Source organism: Nicotiana tomentosiformis, chromosome 7 (assembly GCF_000390325.3).
Source record: "Nicotiana tomentosiformis chromosome 7, ASM39032v3, whole genome shotgun sequence".
In the NCBI taxonomy this organism is placed as follows: Eukaryota; Viridiplantae; Streptophyta; class Magnoliopsida; order Solanales; family Solanaceae; genus Nicotiana; species Nicotiana tomentosiformis.
In genome coordinates, this window is record NC_090818.1 from 85,030,684 (window position 1) to 85,046,545 (window position 15,862).

At 39.4% G+C, this 15,862-nt stretch overlaps 1 protein-coding gene across 1 annotated transcript; it reads right to left on the bottom strand.

The window, feature by feature from the left end:
* Window positions 1–13,590: 13,590 nt before the first annotated feature.
* Window positions 13,591–15,662, bottom strand: LOC108948098 (zinc finger BED domain-containing protein RICESLEEPER 2-like). Its single transcript, XM_070180684.1, has 3 exons — window positions 14,672–15,662; window positions 13,766–14,539; window positions 13,591–13,682 (listed from the first exon to the last, which is right to left on the bottom strand). Exons 1-3 carry the CDS (start codon window positions 15,660–15,662, stop codon window positions 13,591–13,593), a joined length of 1,857 nt encoding a protein of 618 aa, XP_070036785.1.
* Window positions 15,663–15,862: the final 200 nt, after the last annotated feature.

A 15,862-nucleotide genomic window follows, 5' to 3' on the forward strand; every position in this document is an offset into this window, starting at 1 on the left:
GCACGTCCCTCGGCAGTGTACACGACACTCTGGATCGGGCCGTACGTCCTCGTCAGAAATTGTGCTTAATAATATTAATAATTACACGATACTTTAATAATTTATTTCAGCTTGCGAAGCTAATTGATAAATAAAAAATAAAAAAAATTCTTGGAATTTAATTAATATATTGAGAATTGTTGCATCTAAAGAAATTTGATTATTTTCGCTGATTAAATAAATTATTTTAAACTCTGTAAATTATACTGATTTAAATATCCTAGTTGTATTTTAATTATTATTATTATTGACCCATAGTGAGTGTCAAAGTCGGCCCTCGTCTCTACCACTTCGAGATTAGGCTTGATACTTACTGGGTACACGTTGTTCACGTACTCATACTACACTTGCTGCACTTTTTGTGCAGGAACTGTGGCAAGTACTAGTGGGGGACCTATCGTCTTACACCCACGTTATTCAGGGGCATAGTGGTGAGCTGTTTCTCTGATCCGTTCTGTAGCTACTAGTGTCTCTCTTTGTATTATTTTTTCATTCTGTCTATTTTTATTTCAAACAGTATTTGAGGTTTTGTATAATCTACTAGATGCTCATACACTTGTGACACCAGGTCTTGGCACACACATTGGTAGAGTTTGGGTTTTAATATATTTTCTTAGTTTTAAATTTTATCAATGTATGCTTAATTTATTAGTTGGCTTGCCTAGCTGTAGTGTTGGGCGCTATCACAACTTATAGGTGAAACTGGGCCGTGACAATATGGTATCAGAGCACTAGGTTCACTTAGGTCTCACAAGTTATGAGCAGGCCTAATAGAGTCTTGCGGATTGGTACGGAGACGTCTGTACTTATCTTCAAGAGGCTATAGGGTGTTAGAAAATTACCTTTCTTCATATTCCATCGTGCAATTAATGTAGTACTAAATATCCTTCTTTTATTCTCTCACAGATGGTGAGAACGCGCTCGAATGAAGTTCCAAACCAGGGAAGAGCTACTCCCCCAGTTGCTAGAGGCCGAGGCAGAGGCCGAGGTAGGGCTCCAGCCCATGGTAGAGGGCGAGGACGTCCCAGGACTGTTCCAGTTATGCCGCCAGTGGGTCCAGCAGAGAATCTCATCATTGAGGAGCAGGGTGAGGTGCCTGTGGCAGAGCCAGCTTCGGTGGATTTCACATCTGTACCGGAATTTTAGGATGTCATGGGTCGCATGCTGCGGTTCATGGACAATATGACTCAGGCCGGTTTATTTCCGACAGACCTAGCCACATCTCAGGCCGGCGGGGGAGCACAAACCCCTACCGCGCAGGCTTATGGACAGGCAGCTGCTGTATATGAGACCCAAGGTGCACTACCCGTGGGTGGAGCCCACCCAGTGGCAGCAGCTACACCTGAGCCCAGGCCAGCTGTAGCCGCCGATCCTCAGAAACTATTGGACAGATGGACTAGACTACATCCTCATGTCTTTGGGGGTGAGCGACATGAGGATCCACAGGAATTCATTGATCGTTGCAGGGACAGACTGCAGAACATGAGGATATTGGAATCTCATGGGGTTGACTTTGCTACTTTTCAGCTAGAGGGCAAAGCCCGTAGATGGTGGCAGTCTTATGCTCTTGGTAGACCAGCAGATTCTCCTCCCAAGACTTGGGATAGGTTCACCTGTATCTTCCTGGATAGGTATATTCTATCCTCCCAGATGGAAGAGTTGCGGTTTCAGTTTGAGCAGCTCCAGCAGGGTCAGATGTCAGTGACTGATTATGAGGCGAGGTTTTCTGAATTATCTCGCCATGCACTTATGATACACCCTAATGAGGCGGAGAGAGTGCGGAGGTTTGTAGCCGGTTTACATACTGGTATTCAGGACACTATGGCTCGAGAGGTTGAGATGGGTACTTCTTATGAGTGAGTTGTGGAGATAGCCCGGAGGATTGAGGGTGTGCATCAGCGGAGCCGAGAGCAGATTATGAGAGATAAGTGGTTCAGGTACTCTGGAGAGTTCAGGGGTGCTCCGTCTGGAGGCAGAGGTCAGTTTGTGAGGGGGCAGTCTAGCAGACCCCCATATCCAGCACCACCACCTCCTCGAGGTGCTCCAGTGCGACCTTATCTCAGTGCTATACCAGAGAGTTCTTACCGCCCACCGGCTATTCAGGGTCCTCCCAGTGGGTATTCAGTTCCCAGGGTCAGACACTTAGTCAGCAGCCCATCGCATCGAAGAGTTGTTATGAGTGTAGGGATCCCAGTCATATACGGAGGTTTTTCCCCAGTCTTCGGGGTAGACCAGTACAGCAGGGTCAGCAGCCTATGTTTACCGGACCAGTTGCTCCACCAGTAGTCCGACCACCAAGAGGTGGAGGACAGGTGGGTAGGGGCCGTCCTAGAGGTGGAGGTTAGCCAGGCGGAGGTCAGCGAGTTGGCGCTCCAGCTCGGTTCTATGCTTTTCCGGCTAGACCAGATGCAGAAGCCTCGAATGCTGTGATTACAGGTATTATTTCTGTTTGCGGCAAAGATGCCTCAGTATTATTTGATCCAGGATCCACATATTCATATGTGTCATCTCTATTTGCTCCAATCCTGGGTGTTTCTCGTGAGTCCTTGAGTACTCCTGTTTATGTGTCCACTCCTGTAGGCGATTCTATTATTGTGAATCGGGTCTACCGGTCTTGTATTAATAGATTATGTGGTTATGAAACTAGAGCAGATCTCTTATTGCTCGAGATGATCGATTTTGAAATTATTCTGGGTATGGACTAGTTATCTCCATATCATGCTATTCTAGATTGTCATGCCAAAACCGTTACCTTGGCTATTCCATCTTTGCCTAGGCTGGAGTGGAAGGGTTCGTCTGTTAGTTCATTTAATCGAATTATTTCTTTTATAAAGGCTCAACACATGGTTGAGAAGGGTTATTTGGCTTATCTAGCCTATGTCCGAGATACTACTGCAGAGACTCCGGCTATTGATTCAGTGCCTGTAGTTCGGGAGTTCTCCGATGTATTTGCTTTAGATCTTCCAGGTATGCCACCTGATCGTGATATTGATTTCTGTATTGACTTGGCTCCAGATACTCTGCCTATATTTATCCCACCGTATCGCATGGCTTCGAAAGAATTGAAAGAGTTGAAAGAACAGCTTGAAGAATTACTAGCCAAAGGGTTTGTTAGACCGAGTATATCGCCTTGGGGTGCACCGATATTATTTGTGAAGAAGAAAGATGGCACAATGCGAATGTGTATTGATTATCGCCAAATGAACAAAGTCACTATTAAAAACAAGTACCCATTTTCGCGTATTGATGACTTATTTGACCAGTTGCAGGGTGCTAGGGTGTTCTCTAAGATCGATTTGAGGTCGGGATATCATAAGTTGAAGATTCGAGATTCGGATGTTCCGAAAACTGCTTTCCGTACTAGATATGGTCATTATGAGTTTCTGGTAATGTCTTTCGGTTTAACTAATGCCTCGGCAGCATTTATGGATCTGATGAAAAGGGTATTCAGGCCATATATTGATTCATTTGTCATTGTCTTCATTGATGACATTTTGATCTACTCACGCAGTAAGGAGGAGCATGAGCAGCATATGAGAGTAGTGCTTCAGACATTGCGGCAACAAAAGCTATATGCTAAATTCTCTAAATGTGAGTTCTGGCTTGAGTCTGTAGCATTTTTGGGACATATTGTATCGGACAAAGGCATTAAAGTTGATCCCAAAAAGATTGAGGCAGTTCAGAATTGGCATGGTCCCACTTCGGCGACTGAGATTAGGAGTTTTCTGGGTTTGGCAGGTTATTATCATCGGTTCGTGGAAGGTTTTTCATCTATTGCAGCACCTTTGACCAAATTAACCCAGAAGTGTCCTCCATTCCGATGGTCTGATGATTGTGAGGTGAGCTTTCAAAAGCTCAAGACAGCATTGACTACAGCACCAGTGTTAGTGTTGCCTTCCGATTCGGGGATGTATACAGTGTATTGCGACACTTCGCACATTGGCTTGGGGTGTGTATTGATACAGGAAGGGCAGGTTATTGCATATGCTTCACGTCAGCTGAAGCCCCACGAAAAGAATTATCCGGTATATGATTTGGAGTTAGTTGCGATTGTTCACGCTCTTAAGATTTGGAGGCATTATCTTTATGGGGTGTCTTGTGAAGTTTACACTGATCATCACAGTTTGCAGCATTTGTTCAAGCAGAGGGACCTAAATTTGAGGCAGCGCAGATGGCTGGAGTTACTAAAAGATTATGATATTACTATCCTGTATCATCCGGGCAAAGCAAATGTGGTTGCAGATGCCTTGCGCAGAAAAGTAGAGAGTATGGGTAGTTTGGCTTTCATTTCAGTAAAGGAAAGGCCATTAGCCTCAGATATTCAGTCCTTGGCTAATAGACTTGTGAGGCTAGATATTTCAGAGCCCAACCGAGTTCTTGCATGTGTTACGGCCCAATCTTCACTATTTGAGCAGATCAAAGCTCGCCAGTATGATGACCCACACTTGATGGTTCTTCGTGAAACGGTACTACGAGATGGTGCCAAGGAAGTCACTATTGGTGCAGATGGTGTTCTACGACTCTAGGATCGTCTGTGTGTTCCTAAGGTGGATGAACTGAGGAAAAAGATCTTGGAGGAGGCACACAGTTCTCGGTATTCTATTCATCCAGGTGCTACGAAGATGTATCGTGACTTGAGGCAGCATTATTGGTGGCGACGAATGAAAAAGGACATAGTTGAGTATGTAGCTAGGTGTCTAAATTGCCAGCAAGTTAAATATGAGCACCAGAGGCCAGGTGGCCTAATTCAGCAGTTAACTATACAGAGTGGAAATGGGAACGAATTACTATGGATTTTGTAGTTGGGTTGCCGCGGACCTTGCGAAAGTTTGATATAGTTTGGGTCATTGTTGATAGGTTGACCAAGTCGGCACATTTTGTTCCTTTTGTGACTACGTATACTTCAAAGAGGTTATCCCAAATTTATATTCAGGAGATAGTTCGGTTGTACGGTGTGCCAATTTCTACCATATCAGATAGAGGCCCTCAGTTTACTTCACATTTCTGGAGAGCAATACAGAGTGAATTAGGGACCCGTGTAGAGCTCAGCACAGCCTTTCATCCGCAGACCGACGGGCAGTCAGAGCGGATAGTTCAGATTTTGGAGGATATGCTCAGGGCATGTGTGATTGACTTTGGAGGACAGTGGGATCGTTTCCTGCCTTTGGCCGAGTTTGCTTATAATAAAATTTACCAATCCAGCATCGAGATGGCTCCATTTGAGGCTTTATATGGCCGTCGATGTCGTTCACCTATCGGATGGTTTGAGCCCGGCGAGGCTAAGTTATATGGTACTGATTTGGTAAAGGATGCCTTGGAAAAGGTAAAGTTGATTCAGGAGCGACTTCGTACAGCACATTCCAGACAGAAAAGTTACGCGGATCAGAAAGCGCGTGATTTATCATTTATGGTAGGTGAAACAGTTCTCTTGAAGGTTTCGTCGATAAAGGAAATCATGAGATTTGGGAAAAAGGGAAAATTGAGCCCAAGGTTTATAGGCCCATTTGAGGTGTTGAGAAGTTGGGGAGGTTGCTTATGAGCTTGCATTGCCACCCAGTCTATCGGGAGTTCATCCGATTTTTCATGTATCTATGCTCCGGAAGTATCATGCCGACCTATCACATAGGTTAGACTTCAGCATAGTTCAGCTAGATAATAGCTTGGGATATGAAGAGGAGCCAATTGCCATTGTTGATAAACAGGTTCGCCAGTTGAGGTCCAAGAGGGTTTTTGCAGTAAAAGTCCAGTGGAGGGGCCAACCAGTCGAGGAAGTGACTTGGGAGGCCGAGGAAAACCTGCGGAGCAGATATCCATACTTATTCAGCACTTCAGGTATAATTCTAAACCCGTTCGAGGACGAACGTTTGTTTAAGAGGTGGAGAATGTGATGACCCAAAATGTCATCTTTAAATTTAATAATTAATTATGTGTTCTAAGACCTCGAAAAGTACTATTTATCATTCCTCGACTTGCGTGCGCAATCTATAAAATTTTATGAAAAAATTTATGTGAAAATGGATTAAAATGTGGATTAGAGCTTAAAACTCAATTGAGTTGACTTTGGTCAATATTTTGGGCATGCGGACTCGGATCAGTATTTTGACAGTTTCGGTAGGTCCGTATCGTGATTTGGGAGTTGGGCGTATGCCCGGAATCAAATTCCGAGGTCCCTAGCCCGAGATATGGAATTTTGATGAAACAATTAAAACGTTTAAGTTCAAATAGTGATCGGATGTCGAATTATGTGCAAACGACCCCGGAATAGAATTTTGATGATTCCAACAGCTCCGTATGGTGATTTTGGACTTAAGAGCGTGATTGGAAGTCCGTAGTTAAATTTGGGCTTGAAATGGGTAAAACAAGAATTTAAGTTTAAAAGTTTGACCGGGGAGTTGACTTTTTGATACCGGAGTCGGAATATAGTTTTGAAAATTTTTATAGCTCCGTTATGTCATTTATGACTTGTATGCAAAATTTGAGGTCAATCGGAGTTGATTTGATAGGTTTCGACATCGAATGTAGAAGTTGGAAATTTTAAGTTTCATTAAGCTTGAGTTGGAGCATAATTCGTGGTTTTAGTGTCGTTTTATGTGATTTGAGGTTTCAAATAAGTTCGTATGATATTGTAGGACTTGTTGCTATATTTGGTTGAGGTCCCGAGTGCCTCGGGTGGATTCCGTGTGGTTAACGGATCGAATTTAGAATTTGAAGAAGAGTTGAGGCAGCTGATATCTGGTGTGGCCGCGGGTGCGAAAAATCCACCGCGGGTGCGAAAAATCCATCGCGAGTGTGAATCCTCAGGTGAAAAAAAACCATCGCGGGTGCGAAGCCGCAGATGCGAAAAATTTTGCCGCGGGCGCGATGATCACTGGGCAGTGAGTGTTTAAAGCGGTGATTTGAGCATTTTTGCTCATTTCTTCATTCTTGGACGATCTTGGGAGCTTCTTGAGAGGAGAATTCACCTAGCAACTTAGAGGTAAGTTAATTCACACCTATTGCAAGTTAAATACATGGTTTATATATGGATTTAGATATGTAAATTTGTAAAAATTTGGAGTTTTGAAGAAAAATCTAGAAATGGGTGTTTTTGATTTTCACCACGGAAATGGTTATGGAATTGGGTAGAAATTATATATTCAAGTTCTTGAGATTATGGGTAACGTTTTCATCCGAAAATTTCTAAAATCCGAACATGTGGGCCTGGGATGAATTTTAAAATTTTTACCATTTTGGATAGGGTAATTTATTTAATAGATGAATTTCGAATTTATTGAACATATATTAATTATTTTATATAACTTTTGGATAGTTTCGGATTTTTCGGCATCGAATCGAGAATTTTACGCGACGCGATAATTGGAAAGTGGACTTTGAGACGAGGTAATCTCTTGTCTAATCTTGTGAGGGGGAAATTACCCCATAGGGATTAAATTGAATAATTATTGATAATTGCGGGGGCTACGTACGCACGAGGTGACGAGAGTCCGTGCGTAGCTACTATTAATGCTAAAGTCCGGGTAGTTTAGGACTCAAAGCATGAATTACTTGTGTAAATTTTATTCCTTGTTTAATTAATATTATTTGATATATATATATATATATATATATATATATATATATATATATATATATATATATATATATATTGTGAATTGTTAGATCACAATATTAATGGATGGAAAAATTTATATGTTTGATTTTCTGTTTAAAATTAATTAATTATTAAAAGAAATTATTTTTCCTCCCAAATTTATCTCATAATAAATATATTCTCCTTCCGGAGGTACATAAGAAAATGTCCTCCTTTCTTGTGGAGCGGGCCGAATGCCTCGGCAGGATAGATGCATCTATGGATCGCGTCGCACGTCCCTCGGCAGTGTACACGACACTCTGGATCGGGCCGTACGTCCTCGGCAGAAATCATGCTTAATAATATTAATAATTACACGATACTTTAATAATTTATTTCAACTTGCAAAGCTAATTGATAAATAAAAAAATCTTGAAATTTAATTAATATATTGAGAATTGTTGCATTTGAAGAAATTTGATTATTTTCGCTGATTAAATAAATTATTTTAAACTCTGTAAACCATACTGATTTAAATATCCTCGTTGTATTTCAATTATTATTATTATTGACCCATAGTGAGTGTCAAAGTCGGTCATCTCGTCTCTACCACTTCGAGATTAGGCTTGATACTTACTGGGTACACGTTGTTCACGTACTCATACTACACTTGCTGCACTTTTTGTGCAGGAACTGAGGCAAGTACTAGTGGGGGACCTATCGTCTTGCACCCACGTTATCCAGGGGCATAGTGGTGAGCTGTTTCTCTGATCCGTTCTGCAGCTACTAGTGTCTCTCTTTGTATTTATTTTTTTCATTCTGTCTATTTTTATTTCAGACAGTATTTGAGGTTTTGTATAATCTACTAGATGCCCATACACTTGTGACACCAGGTCTTGGCACACACATTGGTAGAGTTTGGGTTTTAATATATTTTCTTGATTTTAAATTTTATCAATGTATGCTTAATTTATCAGTTGGCTTGCCTAGCTGTAGTGTTGGGCGCCATCACAACTTATAGGTAAAATTTGGTCGTGACACTAACACAAAGGTCGGGTCCAACACCAATATTCCACAACTCAACATAACAGCATAGTACAAGTAATAAAAGAGTATCTCAGAAATAAAAGGCTCATTTTGTTCACATTTCCAGAAAATGTAGGCATTTCTTTTCAAGTATCTCAGTGAAAACCCAAATCTTTTACTGAAAAAGCCAAAATACGAGTAAGTTTGAAAACTGTAATTTTTCTCAAAACTTATTTCAATAATAAGTAAGATGTCTCATTTTCAGATAGTATGAGGAAAGTATGTCTCTATGCCTACATGTCAAGATACAGGTAAAATCATAAATATCACTAACACCGGGTAGCAGAAGGGAATGCATCTCTGTGCATATATCTCAAGTACGCATGTCAAATGCAATGAATCTCAATGATGAGCTCATGTACTCACGCTATCAGAGAACTCAACCTCACTGTCTCGTATTCTCTCTCACTATGCTCAGCACACTCAATCACTCGGTACTGTACAATACTCATTGCGGCGTGCAGTTCGATCCCTGTTTATAGTCGACTGCGCTCACTGGGGGTGTGCAGACTCCTGGAGGGGCTCCTTTCAGTCTAGGCGCTATATCGTTGCGGCGTGCAACCCGGTCCTATAATATATAAATAGCCATAAGGCTCGTTGCGGCGTGCAACCCGATCCATATATATATACAGCCCTAAGGCTCGTTGCGGCGTGCAATTCGATCCCATAAATGTAGTCAATGTATCATGATGCGGGGTGCAGACCGATCCCAGAATTATCTCACTCACTCAGGCCCTCGGCCTCACTCAGTCATCAATCTCTCGAGTCTCACTCACGGGCTCACACTGTCATAAAACTAGCCCGGCAACAATGATATGATGTATCAATAAATAATAACTGAGACTGAGATATGGCATGAATGCATGGATATGACTGAGTATGAAATATCAATGAAATCAGTTAGGTGACAGTAAGAAACGGCCACTATGGAACCAAACAGTATCGGCATAATACCTAAACATAATATCTAGCATGATTGACAGCTTAACTACTTTATCACATAGTGAAAGCACGGATACCAACAAAGTAGGGCCACTATACTGTGCCATGGAAATAACAGAGTCCCAATTCATATGGTGCATGCCCACACGCCCGTCACCTAGCATGTGCATCATCTCAATACCAATCATATAACACGTATTTTGGGGTTTCATACCCTCAGCAATAAGATTAGAAGAGTTACTTATCTCGAATAAGCCAATTCTAACATCGAGCAAGCCAAGCGATGCTCCAAAATACCATCCTGTGCTTTCCGAACTCCGAACGGCTCGAAACTAACCAAAACAACTCAAATACATCAAACAATGCTAAAGGAACCAATCCCGATCAAAAAAGATCAAATCTTGAATCAAAAAGCCCAAAATCGGCCAAAAGCCCAACCCGGGCCCGCACCTCGGAACCCGACAAAATTTATAAAATCCAACTACCCATTCAATCACGAGTCCAACCATACTAGTTTCACTCAAATCCGGCTCCAACTCGATGTTCATAACTCAAAAATTCATATGATGAAACTTTAGGCCAAAACCTCCCAATTTCCTCATTAAAATTCACAATCCAATTACCAAAAACGAAGGTAGATTCATGAAATATAACCAAAACCGAGTAAAGAACACTTACCTTAATTCATATGGTGAAAAATTACTTCAAGAATTGTCTCAATCCGAGCTCCATATCTCCCAAAATGTAAAAATGTCTGAAACCTTCGAAATAGAGTACTATATACACTGCCAAGACGTCCTCTTTCGCGAACGCGGGAAAACCATCGTGTTCGCGATGAAAAAAATGCACTGTGCCACAAAAGACTCTACGCGTTCGCGATGCACCCCGCACGAACGTGATGAACATTGCTGCCAAAGCTTCGCGAACGCGACTAACCTTACACGATCGCATAGAAGAACGCTCAAATTTTCGGCTGCTAACCCCAACACTACGCGAACGCGATCCTCCATACGTGAACGCGAAGAGGACTTGCCCCATCTCTACATGAACGCAAGACGTACTTCGCGATCACGAAGAACAATTGTTGCTGCCATCAAAATACACTACGCGTTCGCGACACTTGCCACGCAAACGCGATGAAGAACCGAGATACCAGAAAACAGCAGAATACAGTAGTACAAAAATTAAGAGAAATGATCTGAAATCAATCCGAAACATGCTCGAACCTCTCGTGACCCCGTCCAAACATACCAACAAGTCCCATAACATAACACTGACCTACTCGAGGCCTCAAAACACACGAAACAACATCGGAACGACGAATCACACCTCAATTCGAATTCAATAAACTTTGAAACTTCAAACTTCCACAACTGATGCCGAAACCTATCAAATCACGTCCGATTGACCTCAAATTTTGCACACAAGTTACATTCGACATTACGGACCCGTTTTAATTTTTGAAATCGGAATCCGACCCCGATATCAAAATGTCCACTCCCGGTCAAACTTTCAAAAAATTTAACTTTCGCTATTTCGAGCCAAATTCAACCACGGACCTCCAAATTACAATCCGGACGCGCTCCTAAGTCCAAAATCACCCAACGGAGCTAACGAAACCATCAAAATTCCAATTCGAGGTCAAATGCTAAAAAGTCAAAAGTGATCAACTCTCCCAATTTAAAGCTTCAACAATGAAGTCCATTCTTCCAATTCGATTCCGAATAACCTGAAAACCAAAACTGACGATTCACACAAGTCAAAATATATCATATGGAGCTACTCATGCCCGTAAACTAACGAGCGAAGTGCAAATGCTCAAAACGACCGGTCGGGTCGTTACATTAGCAGGCGTTTGTTTTTTTATATTTATTAAATTGAAATTTAATTTAATAAAAAGGACATTTAGATAATTTAACTTTCTAGTTTTGGGGTTCCTACTTTTAATATAACTAGTTTCTCGGCACGTGCATTGCACGTGTATGCTGAGTTATGTAATATACGTTTTGTTAAATAATATAAATATTATCAAAATAAGTTTTGACTAAATAGCAATACATGAAAAAATAAAATATAAGTTTTTGTGAATGATGAATGTGAATCATCGTACAATGATTTGGTTGCCGATGTCAAGATAATTATCGTCTTAACCTACAAATATGAACAATCAAGGTTTAATTACTCAGATACATGTGATTTTTAATTACTTTTTTATTTTATAAGCTAAGTAGAAATATATGATTCAACTTATCTCACCAAATACTTTCTTGTAAATGATATTCCTGATGTATTTTTTTATATTTGTTTATTCATATTATATACCTGAGTTAGTTCACTCTTACTCCAATTACGGCAGTATCATCTTGGCTTACTACATTATCAATAGTCATTGGAGGATTATCTTAGGTTGCTTTATGATTAGAAATTTCTATATTTATAAATTAACTATTGTCCTTCATCGGAAAGGATAACAACTCCTCGGTCATTTTGAGGATGCAAATTTCTTTTTTGATTGCTTTTCAACCAATCCTTTATAACATTTAAATCATATCAAAATTTGTTAGTTTGTTCCCACCATAATAGCATACGTATATCTCTAGTGACCAAAACTAATACATATCAAATATCCTTTCATGATCTTAATAGTAATTTTAATGTATTAGTGTAAACTTAGTTCTTATCTTACAATCTAAAAGATTATATTGTATATAATTTTATACATGCTACCAAATTGTATACAAACAAACTGATTATTTTATTTGATAGAAAGAATAATAAAATTAACCTTTAAATAAATGTTATATATTACGGATGCAAATAAAATATTTTGAGATCATCATAAGATAAACATTTACGGCAACAATTGTAGAAACTAAATTTCATGTATCATACTGGAAAGAAAATTAATAATTATTGAATAAAGCAAAGAAAGTAAAACCTGGTTTTATCACCACTTCCTTCTCAATTCATCCATTGACATGATTTTCCTTAGAGAAATTCATTTTGAGTCCAAAACCACGCCATATTATTGGTTTGTTTATTCAATTCAACATAAAGAATGGAAATACTGGAATTTTATCTTTTGATTAGGAATGTAAATAGGGCAGGGTAGGGCAGGTCAAGTCTTGACCGCTAAAATATTGACCCGCCCTGCCCTGCCCCATTTAGCTTTTGGTCAAAATTTTGTCCTGCCCCGCCCCGCCCTATTAAGCCCTGCCCCGCCCTGCCCCGTTTAACTCTTTTTTATTTTTCTCTTTTTTTTATTTTGCAGTATGCTTTTAATTTCTTTTACCTTTTCAACTATCTATTGAAACATTTAAAATATTATTTTCCTTTGAGCTTGCAAATTGATCAAAATTTGATCTTTTGTCTGTTGTATTGGAATTTATGTCAAAGTTATATCTTTAATAGATTAATTGATGGGTGTTTCTATTAGTTACATGAGAGTTTATTAAAAAATAGATGAAATAGAAATACTAAATACAAATTAAACTGTTGCTTTGACGTACTTTTATATAACTTTCTATCTCAAAGTACTAATTCATCAAGCAATAAATATTTGAGAAGACGCACATTGGAGAAACTATCTCTCATCTTCATTAATTTTACTACTACATACACAATACTTTTTAGGCAGGTTCAATGACAAAACCAAAAATATTGCACGAGAGTTCCAGTTTTGGCACTAAACTTTACTCTCTGCCTCTTGCATGAGAATAAAGAAGATAACAATATTGTGTCAAAATATTCTATGAAACAAACTAATCACTAAGCAGAAATTGAAGGGTATAACAAATGCCAAGTATGGCTTTAATATCAAATTCAGTGTAATTAATTCCAGCCATAGGTGCAAATCCAAAGTTATTGAATGGTCCACTGTCACTGCTAGCAAGTTATACAACATAGAATATCCAAGATGATGAGAATAATGTTGCATGTTCAGGTATGCCCTCTTAGCAATGTTGCGATAAACCACTTGAATCCGGCTCTTCCTCTTCATCAAGCAATGTTGGACATGAAACTTTATCAATCGTTGAAGACAAACCTAAAAGAAAAATGCATAGTTCAATGTATCAATATACTATTAAATAATTGAACTATTAAGATAATAATGAGAAAATTACTTACCATTTAAGTCATTCCATAACCACGTGCGAGCACACATTAAAGCTTCCAAAGTAGTGGGATGGAGTCTACTCCGATGTGGGCTAATCAACCTCCCACTGGTGCTAAATGCCGATTCTGAAGCAACAATAGACACGGGAATGGCTAAGAGATCACGTGCCATTTTTTGCAATGTAGGAAATTTCAATCCATTTGTCTTCCACCAACTCAAATTGTCAAATGAAGGAGTTCGAGGTAGTAGGCCTTCTTCTAAGTACATATCCAACTCTGATCTTGTCTCCACGATAGCTCCACTCGAAGCAACAAATCTATCAAAGCTCGAAAGCCGATCACCCTCAATAAAACTAGTGACTTCACTAGAACTAGAAGCTAATGAATCATGTGGACCAGATAATTTACTCTTATAATCTTGAAAGAGATTATAACAATTGGATCGAACTTCTTGAATTTTAGTTGAAGCTTCTTCACCATAAATTAGTGGAAGAAAGAACTCTACCAACCTCATCTTGTACCGTGGATCAAAGATTGCAGCTACTCCCATCAAAATATGCAGATCATCCCAATATTTTTTAAATTTCAACAACATCGCAGAAGCCATATCGCTAATCAAAGGATTAAACTCCTTCACCCAAGCTTCCAATTCTAGCTTAATTTCACAAACTTTTGTAAAGTATTGACTGGATGTTGGATATTGAGTTCCTGAAAATTGTTCGGTGATACGATAAAAAAGTATGAGCTTATCAGAAACATCTTCTGCATTACTCCATTGCTCTTCAGCTGGATAAGACTAATAATTTGTGTCAGTTAGACTCAACTTCCTAAACACCTCTTTGTATTCTATAGCCGTTCTCAACATCAGATATGTCGAGTTCCACCGAGTAGGACAATCATACTCCAACTTCTTATTACAAGAACAGTGAACCAAACGTGCAGCTTCTTCAAACCTCTCAATTCTGCCAGCTGATCCAATCCAATACAAGACACTATCACGCACTTTGCTAATACTATCTCCTATAACCTTTAACCCTTCTTGCATAATTAAATTTAAAATATGTGCAGCACAACGCACATGAAATACTCGACCAGTCAACAACAAATCTTTTTTATTAAGTTTCTCATCCAATAAAGTTTTAATCATAGCATTGTTTGTGCTAGAATTATCAACTGTGATAGTTGATATTTTTCGTTCAAGATTCCAATCAAACAAACAATTAACCAAAGCACCACACAAAGCATCTTTATCATGTGGAGCAGGGACATAAGCAAATCTCAGAATATGACTTTGAAGCCTCCATGAATCATCAATGAAATGACCAGTAATAGCCATGAACCCTTTTTTGTTACTATTGGAAGTCCACATATCGGTTGTTATTGCAATTCTACTCGTGACTTTCTCCAACAACTTAGAAGTTTGCGATTTCAAATTGTCAAAAAATTTTATTATGTCATTCTTGATTGTATTTCTAGAAACCATCTTAAACATAGGTTGGATACTCGCAACAAAGTTCCTAAATCCCACATGATCAACTATAGAGAGTGGATACTCGTGTAAAATAATGGCATGTGCAAGTTGTTTACGTGAAATATCTTGATCAAAATAACTACCCCCGGTATCACCCTCATTTTGTACATCTCTTGGCCTGTTAGGACACTTAGGTATGTGATCTAACATAGATTTTGTCCCACAATTCCTAGCATTTTTATATCGGCGATCGCAATACTTACAAAGACCATATGAAATACCATTATCCTTCACCGGCTTGAAATGCTTCCATGCTCGGGAATATCTTCTTTTTCCCAGTTCAACTTCATCTTGTTGTAAAGGCCTTTGACTCTCATCGTCTAAGGAAATGGCATTAGAAGATGAAGCTGGTAGATTCTCTTCATTTTGAGATGCCATGATTATCTAGTAAAACAAAAAAAAGAAATATCACTAAAAGCTGAAAAATAATCATCTAGTATAAAAAGCAGACAAATGTACTAAGCATAAGCTCTTGTAACTCAACAAGACTACCAGGAGGACTTTAAGAAGATCTAGAGCCACAACCTCATGTACTAGCAAGTAACATAATTGGCAAAGGAAGATGAACTAATTTTAAA

What these genes read in the sequence shown, in the direction of transcription:
- LOC108948098 (XM_070180684.1), bottom strand. Translation starts at nt 15,662, where the DNA reads ATGGCATCTCAAAATGAAGAGAATCTACCAGCTTCATCTTCTAATGCC. An exon ending in ACGTTTGGTTCACTGTTCTT is followed by an intron (nt 14,540 to 14,671) that starts GTAATAAGAAGT and finishes AGTCTTATCCAG; the next exon opens with CTGAAGAGCAATGGAGTAAT. An exon ending in GTTATGGAATGACTTAAATG is followed by an intron (nt 13,683 to 13,765) that starts GTAAGTAATTTT and finishes TTTTTCTTTTAG; the next exon opens with GTTTGTCTTCAACGATTGAT.